The sequence below is a fragment of the Crassostrea angulata genome, chromosome 8 (genome assembly GCF_025612915.1).
Source record: "Crassostrea angulata isolate pt1a10 chromosome 8, ASM2561291v2, whole genome shotgun sequence".
NCBI lineage: Eukaryota > Metazoa > Mollusca > Bivalvia > Ostreida > Ostreidae > Magallana > Magallana angulata.
Window position 1 is genome coordinate 12742500 of NC_069118.1, and position 13127 is coordinate 12755626.

General features: G+C 32.7%; 1 protein-coding gene across 4 annotated transcripts; it reads right to left on the reverse strand.

The window, feature by feature from the left end:
• Positions 1 to 8257: 8257 nt before the first annotated feature.
• Positions 8258 to 13050, reverse strand: LOC128161237 (uncharacterized). Of its 4 annotated transcripts, XM_052824465.1 has the most exons (9): positions 12978 to 13050; positions 12035 to 12089; positions 11539 to 11777; positions 11223 to 11269; positions 10825 to 10935; positions 9100 to 9280; positions 8923 to 8969; positions 8633 to 8685; positions 8258 to 8351 (listed from the first exon to the last, which is right to left on the reverse strand). In XM_052824465.1, the coding sequence occupies exons 1-9, from the start codon at positions 13033 to 13035 to the stop codon at positions 8348 to 8350; spliced, it is 795 nt and encodes a 264-aa protein (XP_052680425.1). In that variant the 5' UTR covers positions 13036 to 13050; the 3' UTR covers positions 8258 to 8347. The 4 variants fall into 4 exon arrangements, with proteins under 4 accessions (XP_052680425.1, XP_052680427.1, XP_052680428.1 ...); XM_052824467.1 differs by lacking the exons at positions 12035 to 12089; positions 12978 to 13050 and adding an exon at positions 11908 to 11997; XM_052824466.1 differs by lacking the exon at positions 8258 to 8351 and having other exon boundaries at positions 8629 to 8685.
• Positions 13051 to 13127: the final 77 nt, after the last annotated feature.

Consider the following 13127-nt stretch of genomic DNA (forward strand, 5'->3'; position numbering starts at 1 on the left):
TTGTTTATATTTACATTTTTCTTTTTCAAAATTGATTGTAAAATGTTAGTTAAATTAACTAAATCACTATAAATGAACATCAGTACGTTAGTTAAAAGAAACAACAAAATCGTTTTGTAGATGTCAATTTGAGTCTGACATCATCATGGTTATTTCTTGTAGTCCGTGATTTTTCTTAGGTTGATAAAGGTTAATTACGACCAATCGATAAATGGGGCGTTTATATTTCACCTCTGGTTTCTACAGAGCTTTATGAATTACAATTAATTTCCGTAAGAAATAGAGGGAATCATGCATACACTTGGTGAATGTAAATATTTGCTAATGATAATTATTCTTGTATATACAAGTTAAATGCCTAATATATAATTAATATGGTAAAAATGGCTCATCAAATGAACATGTAATCTACATAAAATAAAGGTGGGTTTTTTTTCGTTAAAAAATATATTTCTGCATTGCCTATATTATTATTTTAAGGACAATAAACTGGAATGTGTTCCAGTCCACGGACAGGTGTAGCTAGGTCAGGTGGGTCTAACTGTACATGTTTCAAATTCTTGGCCGTAAAGAATATGAAGATGGTATTGTATACAGTGAGTATTAAAATATTGGTCTTTTGAAGAAGAAAAATGAAGTTTAGAATTGGTAGAAAATTCTTGAATTGTCAAAATTGTACACTACATTTATAAGACCTTTACTTGAATGTGCTTCCGTTGTTTGGGATGGCTGTTCATATCATGATGCTGAAAAAAATTGAAATGTTTCAATTATCTGCTGCCACTAGACTTCCTCATTTTGATTATAGAGAAGCACTTTACTCTGAGACGGTCCCCGGCCGGGGGAGGGGGGGGGGGGCACTGAAAACCAGGCCCCGGGGCCATAAAACTTAGATGAGTTTACCTTTGATCTAAGTCTCACTTTCACAAAAGGAGCCTATAGTTGAAAAGTAAGACTGAGATCGAAAGTGAGCTTGTCTAAGTTTTATGGCCCCGGGGCCAGGTGCTTTAAATTACTACATCGTTCTATGTTTAACATTCATACGGGATGGGGGTACCTGAACATTTGCGCGATATCATCCCAAACAGGATTAAAATATTCATTGTATATTCAAATAAAATACCCGTAAGAATAATTAAATAATTCAAAGGAAAACCCACATAATTTCAAAAATTATTTCTTTATTGGAAAACGCTATACCAACATTATCCATTCTGAGCTAAGACATAAATCTGGGGTTTTTTTTAAAATTATAGCTATGTTTCATGCGGTAAAACTGAAAATGCGTATTATTTCTTTTTTGCTTGTAGAAATTATCTTACTTAATTTTCAGCTAAAAATAACCTTTTTGATCCCTTTTTTCTACTTGTTTTTGCTGCTGTTCACAAATTTCGACACTTGCAGATTTGATAAGTCAATGAATATTTTATGTAACCTTATTCCATCCGTATTGATTCTTGTAAATCTAATACCCTTCAATCACGTTGCATGACAGTTTGTAATAGCGAGCGCAGCTCGCCGGCGCGCAGCGCCGGCGAGCGAAGCGAGCTCTAAGAACCAGTGTGCGCGGGAAAAAGAACGAGCTAAACCTACAGTTCATCAAACAAAATTTTTTGTCTACGTCCCATAATGCTCTCTAATGTTTTCACCCGTGGTGCTATGCCAAAAATGGCCGAATTTTAATTCGTAATTTACGGTGACTTAAAGTTTGAAGACACGTTTTGAGTACCGCATATGCTATGGCGAGACTCAAAAGATTTGTTACATGCTTCCATACCTCCGTATTGAGTCGAGAAACGTAAACAAAGACGAACAAAGTCATGGATGACGTCACAGTGCACTCGCGCTATATTTCCCGCGATAAATTTAGAGGTGGATCAAACATCTGTAATGCGTGTACTAGCTATTCCAGAGTAAACTGCGATACCTGCCTCATTGACGGATGATTTGTTTTTAATTTTTTTTAATATAGAGATTTTATGTATATATATATATATATATATATATATATATATATATATATATATATATATATATATATATATATATATATATATATATATATATATATATATATATATATATATATATATATATATATTAGCAAGAGCCATAATTTACTGTCATAACGATCCATTTTTAAGCTATTTAAGCTAATTGTGCATGCATGAGTAGGGAGGAAATAAACAATAGGACATTTTGAAATAAATAAAAAGGAATAAAATGAAAAAATAAACAGTTTAAAAAAATATGTAGATATTGCATATAGTCAGACCATTAAATTTAAAAGTGGGTAATTACACACCTACAAACAGGTACCGGTCTCTCTCTCTCTCTCTCTCTCTCTCTCTCTTTCTCTCTCTCTCTCTCTCTATCTCTGGGAAGGGGGTTGCGCTGTATGTATCATAACCATTAAAATTAGTACATTTGGCATACTTATTGTAGAGCAATACTCTCAAAAATTATTTGACGTTCGTTGATACCTAAATAAAACTATAAGTTGACAATGATGCAAGGTATGTGTAATTCTTGCTGCGCTCGCCATAACGGTAGCACCGTAAAACATATTAATTCTGAGAGAGGAACTAGTAATTTATATAAGAATATTTTCCAATCCTCTTGATTTATTCAATGAAATATGTTCAAACTAACTGAAAGAGACAACTGAATTCAAAATTCCAAATTAGTGTATAACTTAAAGAAATACAGTTGTAATTTTTAAAAAATGAGTTTGTTAAATTATCTTGACTGCATTTGTATATTACATGTATACAAGCTTGTAACTTTTCAAACATTTTTGTTATTTAGCATTAATCAAGATTATAAATGTCCAAAATATGACTTGATTATTTTATTTGTCTATTAATACATGAAGTATTAAATTTAGGGCAAACTATCAAAATCAAAAGGGAAAGGGAAGTACTATCGAACGAAGCAGATGTTGAAAAGTCGAACCACCTAAATCCAATTTGATATAAGGACAGAGTAACCGATTTAAAATAAATTAACATATAGAAGCTATATAGAAGACCTCGCAGCAGAAAACTTTGATATCGAAAGGAAATACAGAACACAGACAGATATATAACTATAATTGGTTCATTAAAATTTGAGAAACTACGTGAAATGACAAATGCTTAATACCAAAATCTACAAAGAATTTGACAGAAATTTGAGAAATGAAACCTGAAAAAATATTAATAATGGCAAAACAAGATATCACAACTGCTGACGGAAGCAGGAACGAAATGTTGGGAGTTTGAAGATCGATGAGGTCAAACATACATTAAGCATAGAGGATTAGAATTACGTTGTAAACCAGTTTAAGTTGATCTGGCTGCCAATGTCTAGGATATAATTAAAAGGCATTTAAATATGTACGTAGTATCACCAAAACCCATAGGATAGAATTAGGTGTGGTATAGACAAGTCTGTCAAAGATGGAATTAGGTGTGGTATAGACAAGTCTGTAAAAGGTAGAATTAGGTGTGGTATAGACAAGTCTGTCAAAGATGGAATTAGGTGTGGTATAGACAAGTATGTAAAAGGTAGAATTAGGTGTGGTATAGACAAGTCTGTCAAAGATAGAATTAGGTGTGGTATAGACAAGTCTGTAAAAGGTAGAATTAGGTGTGGTATAGACAAGTCTGTCAAAGATGGAATTAGGTGTGGTATAGACAAGTCTGTCAAAGATGGAATTAGGTGTGGTATAGACAAGTCTGTCAAAGATGGAATTAGGTGTGGTATAGCAAGTCTGTCAAAGATGGAATTAGGTGTGGTATAGACAAGTCTGTCAAAGATGTAGTTACAGTACCGATCAGACCCAACCTAACACCAGAGTAAACCCCAACTAAACCCCGGGTTTACTTTTTGGGTTTACTTAGGGTTTACTCGGGGTTTACTTTGGGTTTACTCGGGGTTTACTTTGGGTTTACTTTGAAATTGCTTTTGAGGTCAACTGTATGCACTGAAGTGTGAAGCAGACTAGTATTTTATCTTATCATCCTACTGCCTGTAATTCCTATCCTTTGTATATTCCGAATACACAGTAAACATCTGCTTTCAGGGGTATACTTCTGACTGGGTTTACACTCTGTGTCCACTCTGGGTTTACTTTGGGTTTACTCTGGGTCCACTCTAGTAAACCCCAAGTAAACCCAGAAAGTAAACCCAGGGTTTAGTTGGGGTTTACTTACTGTTAGGTTGGGTCTGATCGGTACTGTAGGTATGGCATAGACAAGTCTGCCAAAGATAAAATTAGGTGTGGTATAGACAAGTCTGTCAAAGATGGAATTAGGTGTGGTATAAACAAGTCTGTCAAAGATGGACTTAGGTGTGGTATAGACAGGTCTGTCAAAGATGGAATTAGGTGTGGTATAGACAAGTCTGTAAAAGGTAGAATTAGTTGTGGTATAGACAAGTCTGTCAAAGATAGAATTAGGTGTGGTATTGAAAAGTCTGTCAAAGATGAAATTAAGATGGAAATATATGTGGTGTAGATAAGTCTGTCAAAGATGGAATTAGGTGTAGTATAGACAGGTCTGTCAAAGATGGAATGGAATTAGGTTTGGCATAGACAAGTCTGTAAAAGGTAGAATTAGGTGTGGTATAGACAAGTCTGTTAGAGATAGAATTACGTATGGTATTGACAAGTCTGTAAAAGGTAGAATTAGGAGTGGTATAGACAAGTCTGTCAAAGATAGATTTAGGTGTGGTATAGACAAGTCTGTCAGAGAAGGAATAAGGTGTGGTATAGACAAGTCTGTCAAAGATGGAATGGAATTAGGTGTGGTATAGACAAGTCTGTCAAAGATTGAATAAGGTGTGGTATAGACAAGTCTGTCAGAGATGGAATAAGGTGTGGTATAGACAAGTCTGTCAAAGACAGAATTAGGTATGGTATAGACAAGTCTGTCAAAGATCGAATTAGGTGTGGTATAGACAAGTCTGTCAAAGATGGAATTAGGTGTGGTATAGACAAGTCCGTCAAAGATGGAAGTAAGATGGAATGGAATTAGGCGTGGTATAGACAAAACTGTCAAAGATCGAATTAGGTGTGGTATAGACAAGTCTGTCATAGATGGAATAAGGTGTGGCATAAACAAGTCTGTCAAAGATGGAATTAGGTGTGGTATAAACAAGTCTGTCAAAGATGGACTTAGGTGTGGTATAGACAAGTCTGTCAAAGATGGAATTAAGTGTGGCATAGACAAGTCTGTCAAAGATGGAATTAGGTGTGGTATAGACAAGTCTGTCAAATATGGAATTAAATTAGGTGTGGTATAGACAAGGCTGTCAAGGATAGAATGGAATAATTGTTGATGAAGAGAAAGGAACAGGAAACTGTTACAGAAATATTGAATATGTTAATACGTGGACCAATACAAAAAAACCATCTGACCTGTTAGGGGAGAAATTAAATATCGAAACTGATGAATTAACCAGAAATTGTTTTTAAAAAGACCAGTCTGCATTGGGAGGAGATGGGAGAGGGGGCAGTTATTGATAAAATATTACAAGACGAGCAATTCATGGCTGGTGGATATTTAAAAGCGTTTTGTGCTCATAGTATGTTAGTATCCCAAAAAGTAGGTGGCAGGAATGAGTCTGAAATTAAATTTAGGAAGAAGTAAAGCTTATATGCAAAATTAAAACCTTTGCTTGCTTTACAAATAGGATTAGTTTTAATTGTGGTCACTTTTATTCATTATTTAAAACCATGCAGACAACTAGGTGAGTACAAAATATAATTAAGGACTTGATGACCGAGATAACACTTTGATTGAATGCGCTGACGTGCAAAGCTGAACGTCCTAAAAGCGCTAAAATGGAAATTGTTTCCTGAGAAATGTTCCCAAGAGTGAATTTCTCTGAACAAATGCTCTATAGTTGACAAATGTATCTACGATTTACAGTGCAGATCGGAACGCATACAATAAATCTACGTATTCGAACGTTTTTTGGATTTTTTTTAAAATTAGAACTCTTCGCCTCCGCAGAAAACCTGTTTTTTATATTAACATAAAAACTTTAATGTACACACAATCACTCATGAAACGCACGCACTGACAACTTTTTCGATAGACTACTAACATTTCAAAAATCCTATCACCTGTAAAATCTAAGATTTAGTTAATTTAGGTGACTAAAGTTTTAAGTTTCTCAAATCGGTAGAAAATTACATGATCAGGATAGATAGCATCAAGCATAAGAAGAATATGTTAGATACTTATTGTAAGCGAAAAAATATGTATTTTGAATAGAAAATTATAATTTTCAATTCGAACTCGTGATCTGCGGTTTACAAGCCCGTGACTTTAACCACTGATTTATGATATTATTCAGCCAAATTGACCAATACGAACAATTTAGAGAAAAATTTAATTCGACTCCTATTACAATATATTAATCCAAATGAATAAAGAGACAAATCAGCGCCAATTAAAGGTAAGAGTGGCCGGTTAATTATTAATTGGCGCTATAACATTTTTTAGACTGCAGATCATATAACATTGCAAAATGAATGAAAGTAATTGTAATTTTTTATTTTACAAACTAAGGTTTAAGCTGCAATAAATATTTAATTTGGTTTGGATTGACATTTTTCATTCCGCCAATGCCTTTTCTTATATGTTTCTAGAAATGTCAAATGATCATCCATTACTATGTTATACTATATCAAATGCTTGTTTCAGATTTAGTATCTCATGAACAAACCATTCAGGTATACCTTTTCTTATATGTTTCTAGAAATGTCAAATGATCATCCATTACTATGTTATACTATATCAAATGCTTGTTTCAGATTTAGTATCTCATGAACAAACCATTCAGGTAGTTTCCCTGAAACCAAGGAAATTTTTTTTTAAATCAAGGTTATTCGATTAACCCGTAAATAGACATTCATTTTAAGTAAACATGCCCCTGGCTATTCTTAACAGAAGCAAGAGGGAAGCAGATTTTACTACTTAGTTTTGCTTTTATTCAAAGAACTTGTACATGTACCTTGTCAGATGAAAATAGGCCACGACAACCGAACAACGTGATCAATGAACGTCAATTGGGTGTTATAAACTCTTCACGTAACACAGGGGAGTTGATGAATTAGCTAACAGTTAATCAGCCCAAACGCATATCTCTGCTCATTCCAGATCCGCATGCCAGATAGATATACGAAGTGTTGAGCTTCTTAACGCTTGTAGGCATACTCACATGTATTTCATTTGAAATGTTCACAAAAAAATCCTGTCTTTACTGATGAAGTTTTGTACCACTGAATTACAAGCACAATAGATTAAAGTAGGAACAACAAGAGAGAACTAATCTTGCAAGATATCTGTGCATGTTTCATTATTCTTGCATGTTTCGTGTTGAATCAATCTATTTTTAAGCAAAGGGTTTACAATAGTATGTGTTATACCTTCTGTCCATTGCCGTGTTTCAAGATGAAAGACTCAAAATAAATATAATAATACCTTTAATATGTATATATAACTCTCGACTTTGAAAATACAGAGGAAACATTTCATTTCTATTCATCTGTAATTTCTTAAGGTTAAATCTTAGAAATTCCACTACAAAGGCTTTTGTAAAAATATTATAATAGTACTTCTTCGAAAGATATTTTATCAATAAAAGTCATCGTAAACGAAAGTGCATGCATACTTCAGAATTCTCCAATATTTCTATTTTGCGTCTTTTGTTTTGATACGATGTGATATTGACACTATAGTAATCCCATTGTAGACGGTTTTCTCCCTTTTACGGCCACATTCCTGTGAATCTCAAAGGAGTGTTATGTAGAAGAGATATATTATCTCTTGTTTTTTAATTCTCCCGGGAATAGTAGTCTCTTTTATTATCTAGATTTCGATTATGAATCTTTAAAACACCATTATCATTGGATTCTTGGAATTTATTTCGTTTTTTTTAAAGCAGCTTAAAAATACACGGGTTTGTTTCGAGATTAATTAATATGATTTTCTCAACGCATAAACATTACGATTTAACCTTCCATGGTACTAAGGGATGTATATATAAATACACGCAACAATACGTCTAAAGGTCAACTACATGTAATTTTTTTATCAGTCATTTACATTATGATATAATTTACACTGTTTTGTGTATGTATGAAATCAATATTGTTAAATGTTAAAAAGGTATCCATGATGAAAATGATGCATTTTCAAGATATAAACAACAAATCAATTTTATTGCTTTGGTAACTCGTGTACTGAGATATCAAAACATGACCATAAGTCCCTCCATTTATTCAAATATTAAGTATTAAACGAACCAATGTATGAATGTTTCGTGCACTTTAATGATACCAAAAGCTCAGGTTTTATCTGAAAATATGAAACAAAACTATAATAAGAGTAGTTCAAAAAGCAAAAAGAAAACAAAAATGAAACAACAAAAAACCACAAAACAAAACAAACAAAAACAAAAACAAAACAAAGCAAAACAAAAAACGCAAACTTTACCCTTAATTGCTTAAAGCATTGTTATGTGTCATGAGACTATTTGGAGTTGGAATGCTGAACAAATATTAAATCTCGATTATGAGAATCTATTTCGTTATAATATATGACTATGTACTACTACAAAATAAATATGAGGTAGTTACTCATCGTCGTGTGTCCCTGAGAATCTTCCTCCATGTCCCTCCAACATCATTTCCTGTGATACAAAAATGGATAAAATGAATCTTGGTTTTTCTTTTGTATTGTTAAACGTTCAGCACTCTTGTTTACCCCAAATGTTTTTGAATATGTATAGATGAGATCAAATCCTAAAAAAAATAATTCACTATGTACAGTTTGACAGTTTGAAAATTATAGATATTTATATTTTTAAGTTTTATTCTAATATCTTTGTGCACGAGAAATATTTCTTCAGTATTGATTCGATACTTACGTGCATTATGAGCAATGTGAGTTTATGAGCAAGATCAACTGGCAGCCCTAAAACAATATAATCGATCAGTCATATACATGCAATGCGTGACTCAATGACCACACGTGTTTACTTTGATTTATTTCACAAAGATCACTGTGTATTGATGTAACAGGATTTGTACGACGATTTTCTTACTTAGCTTTTGAATAAAGTCGATGCCTTGGAGAAAGATGGTCTGCGATAGGTGGTGGTTGCTTACAGACTCTAACACTCGCTTGATGATTTCTTTTTTGTCTTCTGATAGCTGTTGGAAAGCTGTGCTGCTCAATATAGAGTGTTGCAGGTAATTATCAGTGTTACGCCGGCCAAGGGGTCCCTGTCAGACACAAAATATAATATTCACATTCATCCCTATATAAACCTATAGAATAACAAAATATTTCAAATCTGCGTGAAATTTTTAATGATTTCCCAATATTTTCCGCTCTTTTCTGGCTTCACAGAATTTGATCACGTGATAAATCAAACTCATATCCCGGTAAACTTTTTAATATGTTGTTTCTTGTTTAGAACAAATACGCATGGAATATTCAGTGTACATAGTATGAAATAGCTTTTCCATTAAAATCAATATGGATGAATAAAAGAGAGAATTTTATGAAAATGCTCATTCTCTAATGTAAAGTTGTGCTATAATTTACAATTATACTTATAATGAAAACGTTAAAGCTGGAATTATTTAATGGACATTTAATTCTTTGATTGGTATATAATCTATTGTTTGGTTTTTTAAATTACATTTATAGTGCTGTGGATATATTAATATTGGTGGTAAATAAATTTTCCGTTAGTTTCCCTTACCCATGCATCAACATAATCAAAGAATTATGCTAATATATATTAATATCATTTTATTGGTAATAAGAACAATTCCACGATACAACAAAACACGCTTATAACGAAGTGTCGGGGACGGGCGATTTTGTTTCATCATAAGTGCAATTCGTTATAACTGTCGAGTTTACAAAATGTAATAAAGTCATTGGAAATGAAATTCACTTCGCTGCAAGCGTCAGTTCAATATAAGTGTGTTCGCTATAACTGTCTTTTACTGTATTAAGCTATAACAAAATTATGCCTAAAACAGGGAAACAATATATTGAACTGATTTTATTGTTACGAACATAGTTTTATGTTTTAATATTCCAATCTAAACGTTGACCAAACCATAATTTTTACCAAAAGAAATGATTGTTTTGTTCTTGACACAGTTTATTCCTACAACCAATGTTGTAAATCCCCAAAGAAAGAATACTTATTTCGACCTTTTGATTTACCATAATTTAGATTTAAACAATCTTGTTGTGTTTTTCACAGGTCAGCCCCCCCCTCCCCCCAAAAAAAGAGCGGCAACGAATAATTTTCACTCCTCCACTTCTTTTGCAACTTTTCATAAAATTTCCTTTCCTCTAGAAAGCTGAGTGATTATTTTATACTTTTTTGATCTTCTTGAGAAGAAAAGCTGTGTATAAAAATGTAGAATAGTGTAGGTCTACGACAACCATACTTACAATTTTAAGGCATATACGATAATGGGTAACTAACTTGCTAACTATTCAGCCTCCTTAATATTCGTGGCATATGGTGATAACGAACAGTGTTCAAAATCGAAAGTCCAAAGGAAAAAAATACAAGACAGGAACAGAACAATTAAACACGGACCGCTAAAGAATACTAGTATTAGAGGTTGGATCAGGTGCCATTGAGGAGTGAGCATCCTCTCGTTGTGTGCTCCTTGTCGTAATCGGGAAAACGGGAATATCCTTAGACAATTAGGTGATTAAATATGACCTAACAATAAGTATAAAAAAGTCAATAATTAATGATTGGTGACCTAAACTATATGATAAATGCACGTACACTACCAACTCCTACAACTTGTGGTTTCGGTGTTGTTGTTGTCGTCGTCGTTGTTGTGGTCGTGGTTGTCGTTGATGTTGTTGTTGTCTTACTGTATTCCATATTCATATGCTGGTCAAGATAAGATACATATAAAGCACCAATTAATTATAATTAAGATTCAAATAGATAAGGCAATATGGTAAATTGAATCATTGCAAAAAATGTGACAAGTGGATGGATGAATGATGAATGATGGATGAATGGATGGATGGGATGAAGAGGGTGGGTGAATGGATGGATAGATAGATAGATAGATAGATAGATAGATAGATAGATAGATAGATAGATAGATAGATAGATAGATAGATAGATAGATAGATAGATAGATAGATAGATAGATATGAATTTTCTCTTACCATAAGTAAATAGGATTCAAGGCTTTTTTGTTGCATGGATGTTCCAACTGTTTTAAAGTAAAACGTCTCGTTTTTTAAGAAAGAAAAATTGGAGAAAAACTTTTTTTATTTCAAATAATTGGTGATCAATGACAAGAACGTTTTCTTTGGAGGAGAGCCTTTAATGATTAAGAATGTACCTAGATTAGTTCTATATATTATTCATCATATTAATTAGAATTTCATCTGGAAAATTCATTAACTGAATCATGATTGATTGTAAATGAAATATTTTTCTGGAGTATCATGTACTACTTTTGAGCATTTTGACACATACCACTTAAAGCTTTCAGGACGTTTGCGAAACCTTTCTCATCGACATATCGGACGAGGACACCATTTTCTGCTGCTGCCACCAATTCTACTATAGTGAGTTGAATATCCACGGGAAAAGTCTGAAAACCTGCATCTTTATGAATGATGCCAAGAATTTCCAAAAGGTCTCGCTTTTCAATTTCACAGAACACCGCAGATATTGATAAAACCAAAAGACACAGGGCAGTTTTCATTTTGTTCCTTGAAAAGTAAAGTACAAATTTAAGAATGATTGAGAGTCTAGAACTCCACCCCTTATCAAAGGTGTAAATATATGAAACTATCACAGTATCGAATGTTCAAAAGCCAATTCACGTTTGACTATACTAACATTTAAAGGTTTAGTTTTGTTTACAAATAGAATAAGATGAAGAATCTTTATTATGAGTACACAATAAGTGCACCTTCGTTTTATGATGACAAGAGTAACTGTAGTAGAATCTTAACAATGACTGTACCTGTGTGTGGCCAAATTCTGTTGCAATAGTGGCGTTGCCCGAGATAAGAAAAGTGCTTTAATATTCAAATAATGATAAGACACGAATATTATATCAAGGTGTAGTCACTACTATAACTCATGAATTTGACAACAAAGACGTTATGTGAGTTTTGAAAACTATCCATTCACAATGCCTACAAAGGCTATTTAGCCGTGCTGTACGGTACATTTTACTAAAATAATTACATTTTGTCTTGTTTAAATTCGAAAATTTTGTGCAGTTTTTTTTAACAAAAACATTTTGTTTGTACATTTGTTTTTTTTTTAAATACATTATAATTCACACAAGGCATTATCCATAAATGCTATTGAATCATAAACATTTCTACATTCTTGAAACTGAATATTTTTTAATTGCTGTCTAAGCAAACACTCGACAAAAGAAGAATTTGAACTATATGCTTAGAACTATTTCAACAAGTTGAAATTTAGGTAGTTGTGTCAAACTGCAATGTGACGTAGGCCTGTCCTTTTCACTGCAAGGCAATCAGCCATGGCTCTTTGAAATTAACACGATTTCTCTGACTTTTGAACAAAGACTACGCAATCTGTCTTTATTTAACTTGAAACCAGCGTCATTTTTTACTTGTTTTGACGCAATAAATAGATTGTTATAGCCTTCTAAAAGTCCAAGGTCTTGTTAAAATAGTTCTAAATCAACGATGAACTGGTTAATTGAAGCTAATGTTCCTAATTCAAACACTTGACAAATTAAGTATTTTAAATAATTACATATTAAATCAATGATGAATCGGTTATTTGGAGGTAACTTAAATGTTCGTCATTCAAACATTGACAAATGAAGTATTTGATTAAACTAGATGACTAAATTAAAGATGAACCGGTTTGAGATTATTTACTTAATGATTTTATCAAATTTTAATTTAATTTAATTTACTTACATATTAGTATAAAAAAGGTTAACCGTATTATTTCATGAAATATTCCCAAATAGTCCATATACTATATGTACTTCGTAATTTTCACAGATATCACAATGAAATTTTTAAAAAATCAAAAACTAGTCTGAGTACACCCCCTCCTACCGACAA

Coding starts and splice junctions, on each gene's coding strand:
- LOC128161237 (XM_052824465.1), bottom strand. CDS start 13,035: ATGGACTATTTGGGAATATTTCATGAAATAATACGGTTAACCTTTTTT. Junction 12,090..12,977: donor AACCTTTTTTATACTAATAT/GTAAGTAAATTA, acceptor TGAATATTAAAG/CACTTTTCTTATCTCGGGCA. Junction 8,686..8,922: donor TCACATTGCTCATAATGCAC/GTAAGTATCGAA, acceptor TTTGTATCACAG/GAAATGATGTTGGAGGGACA.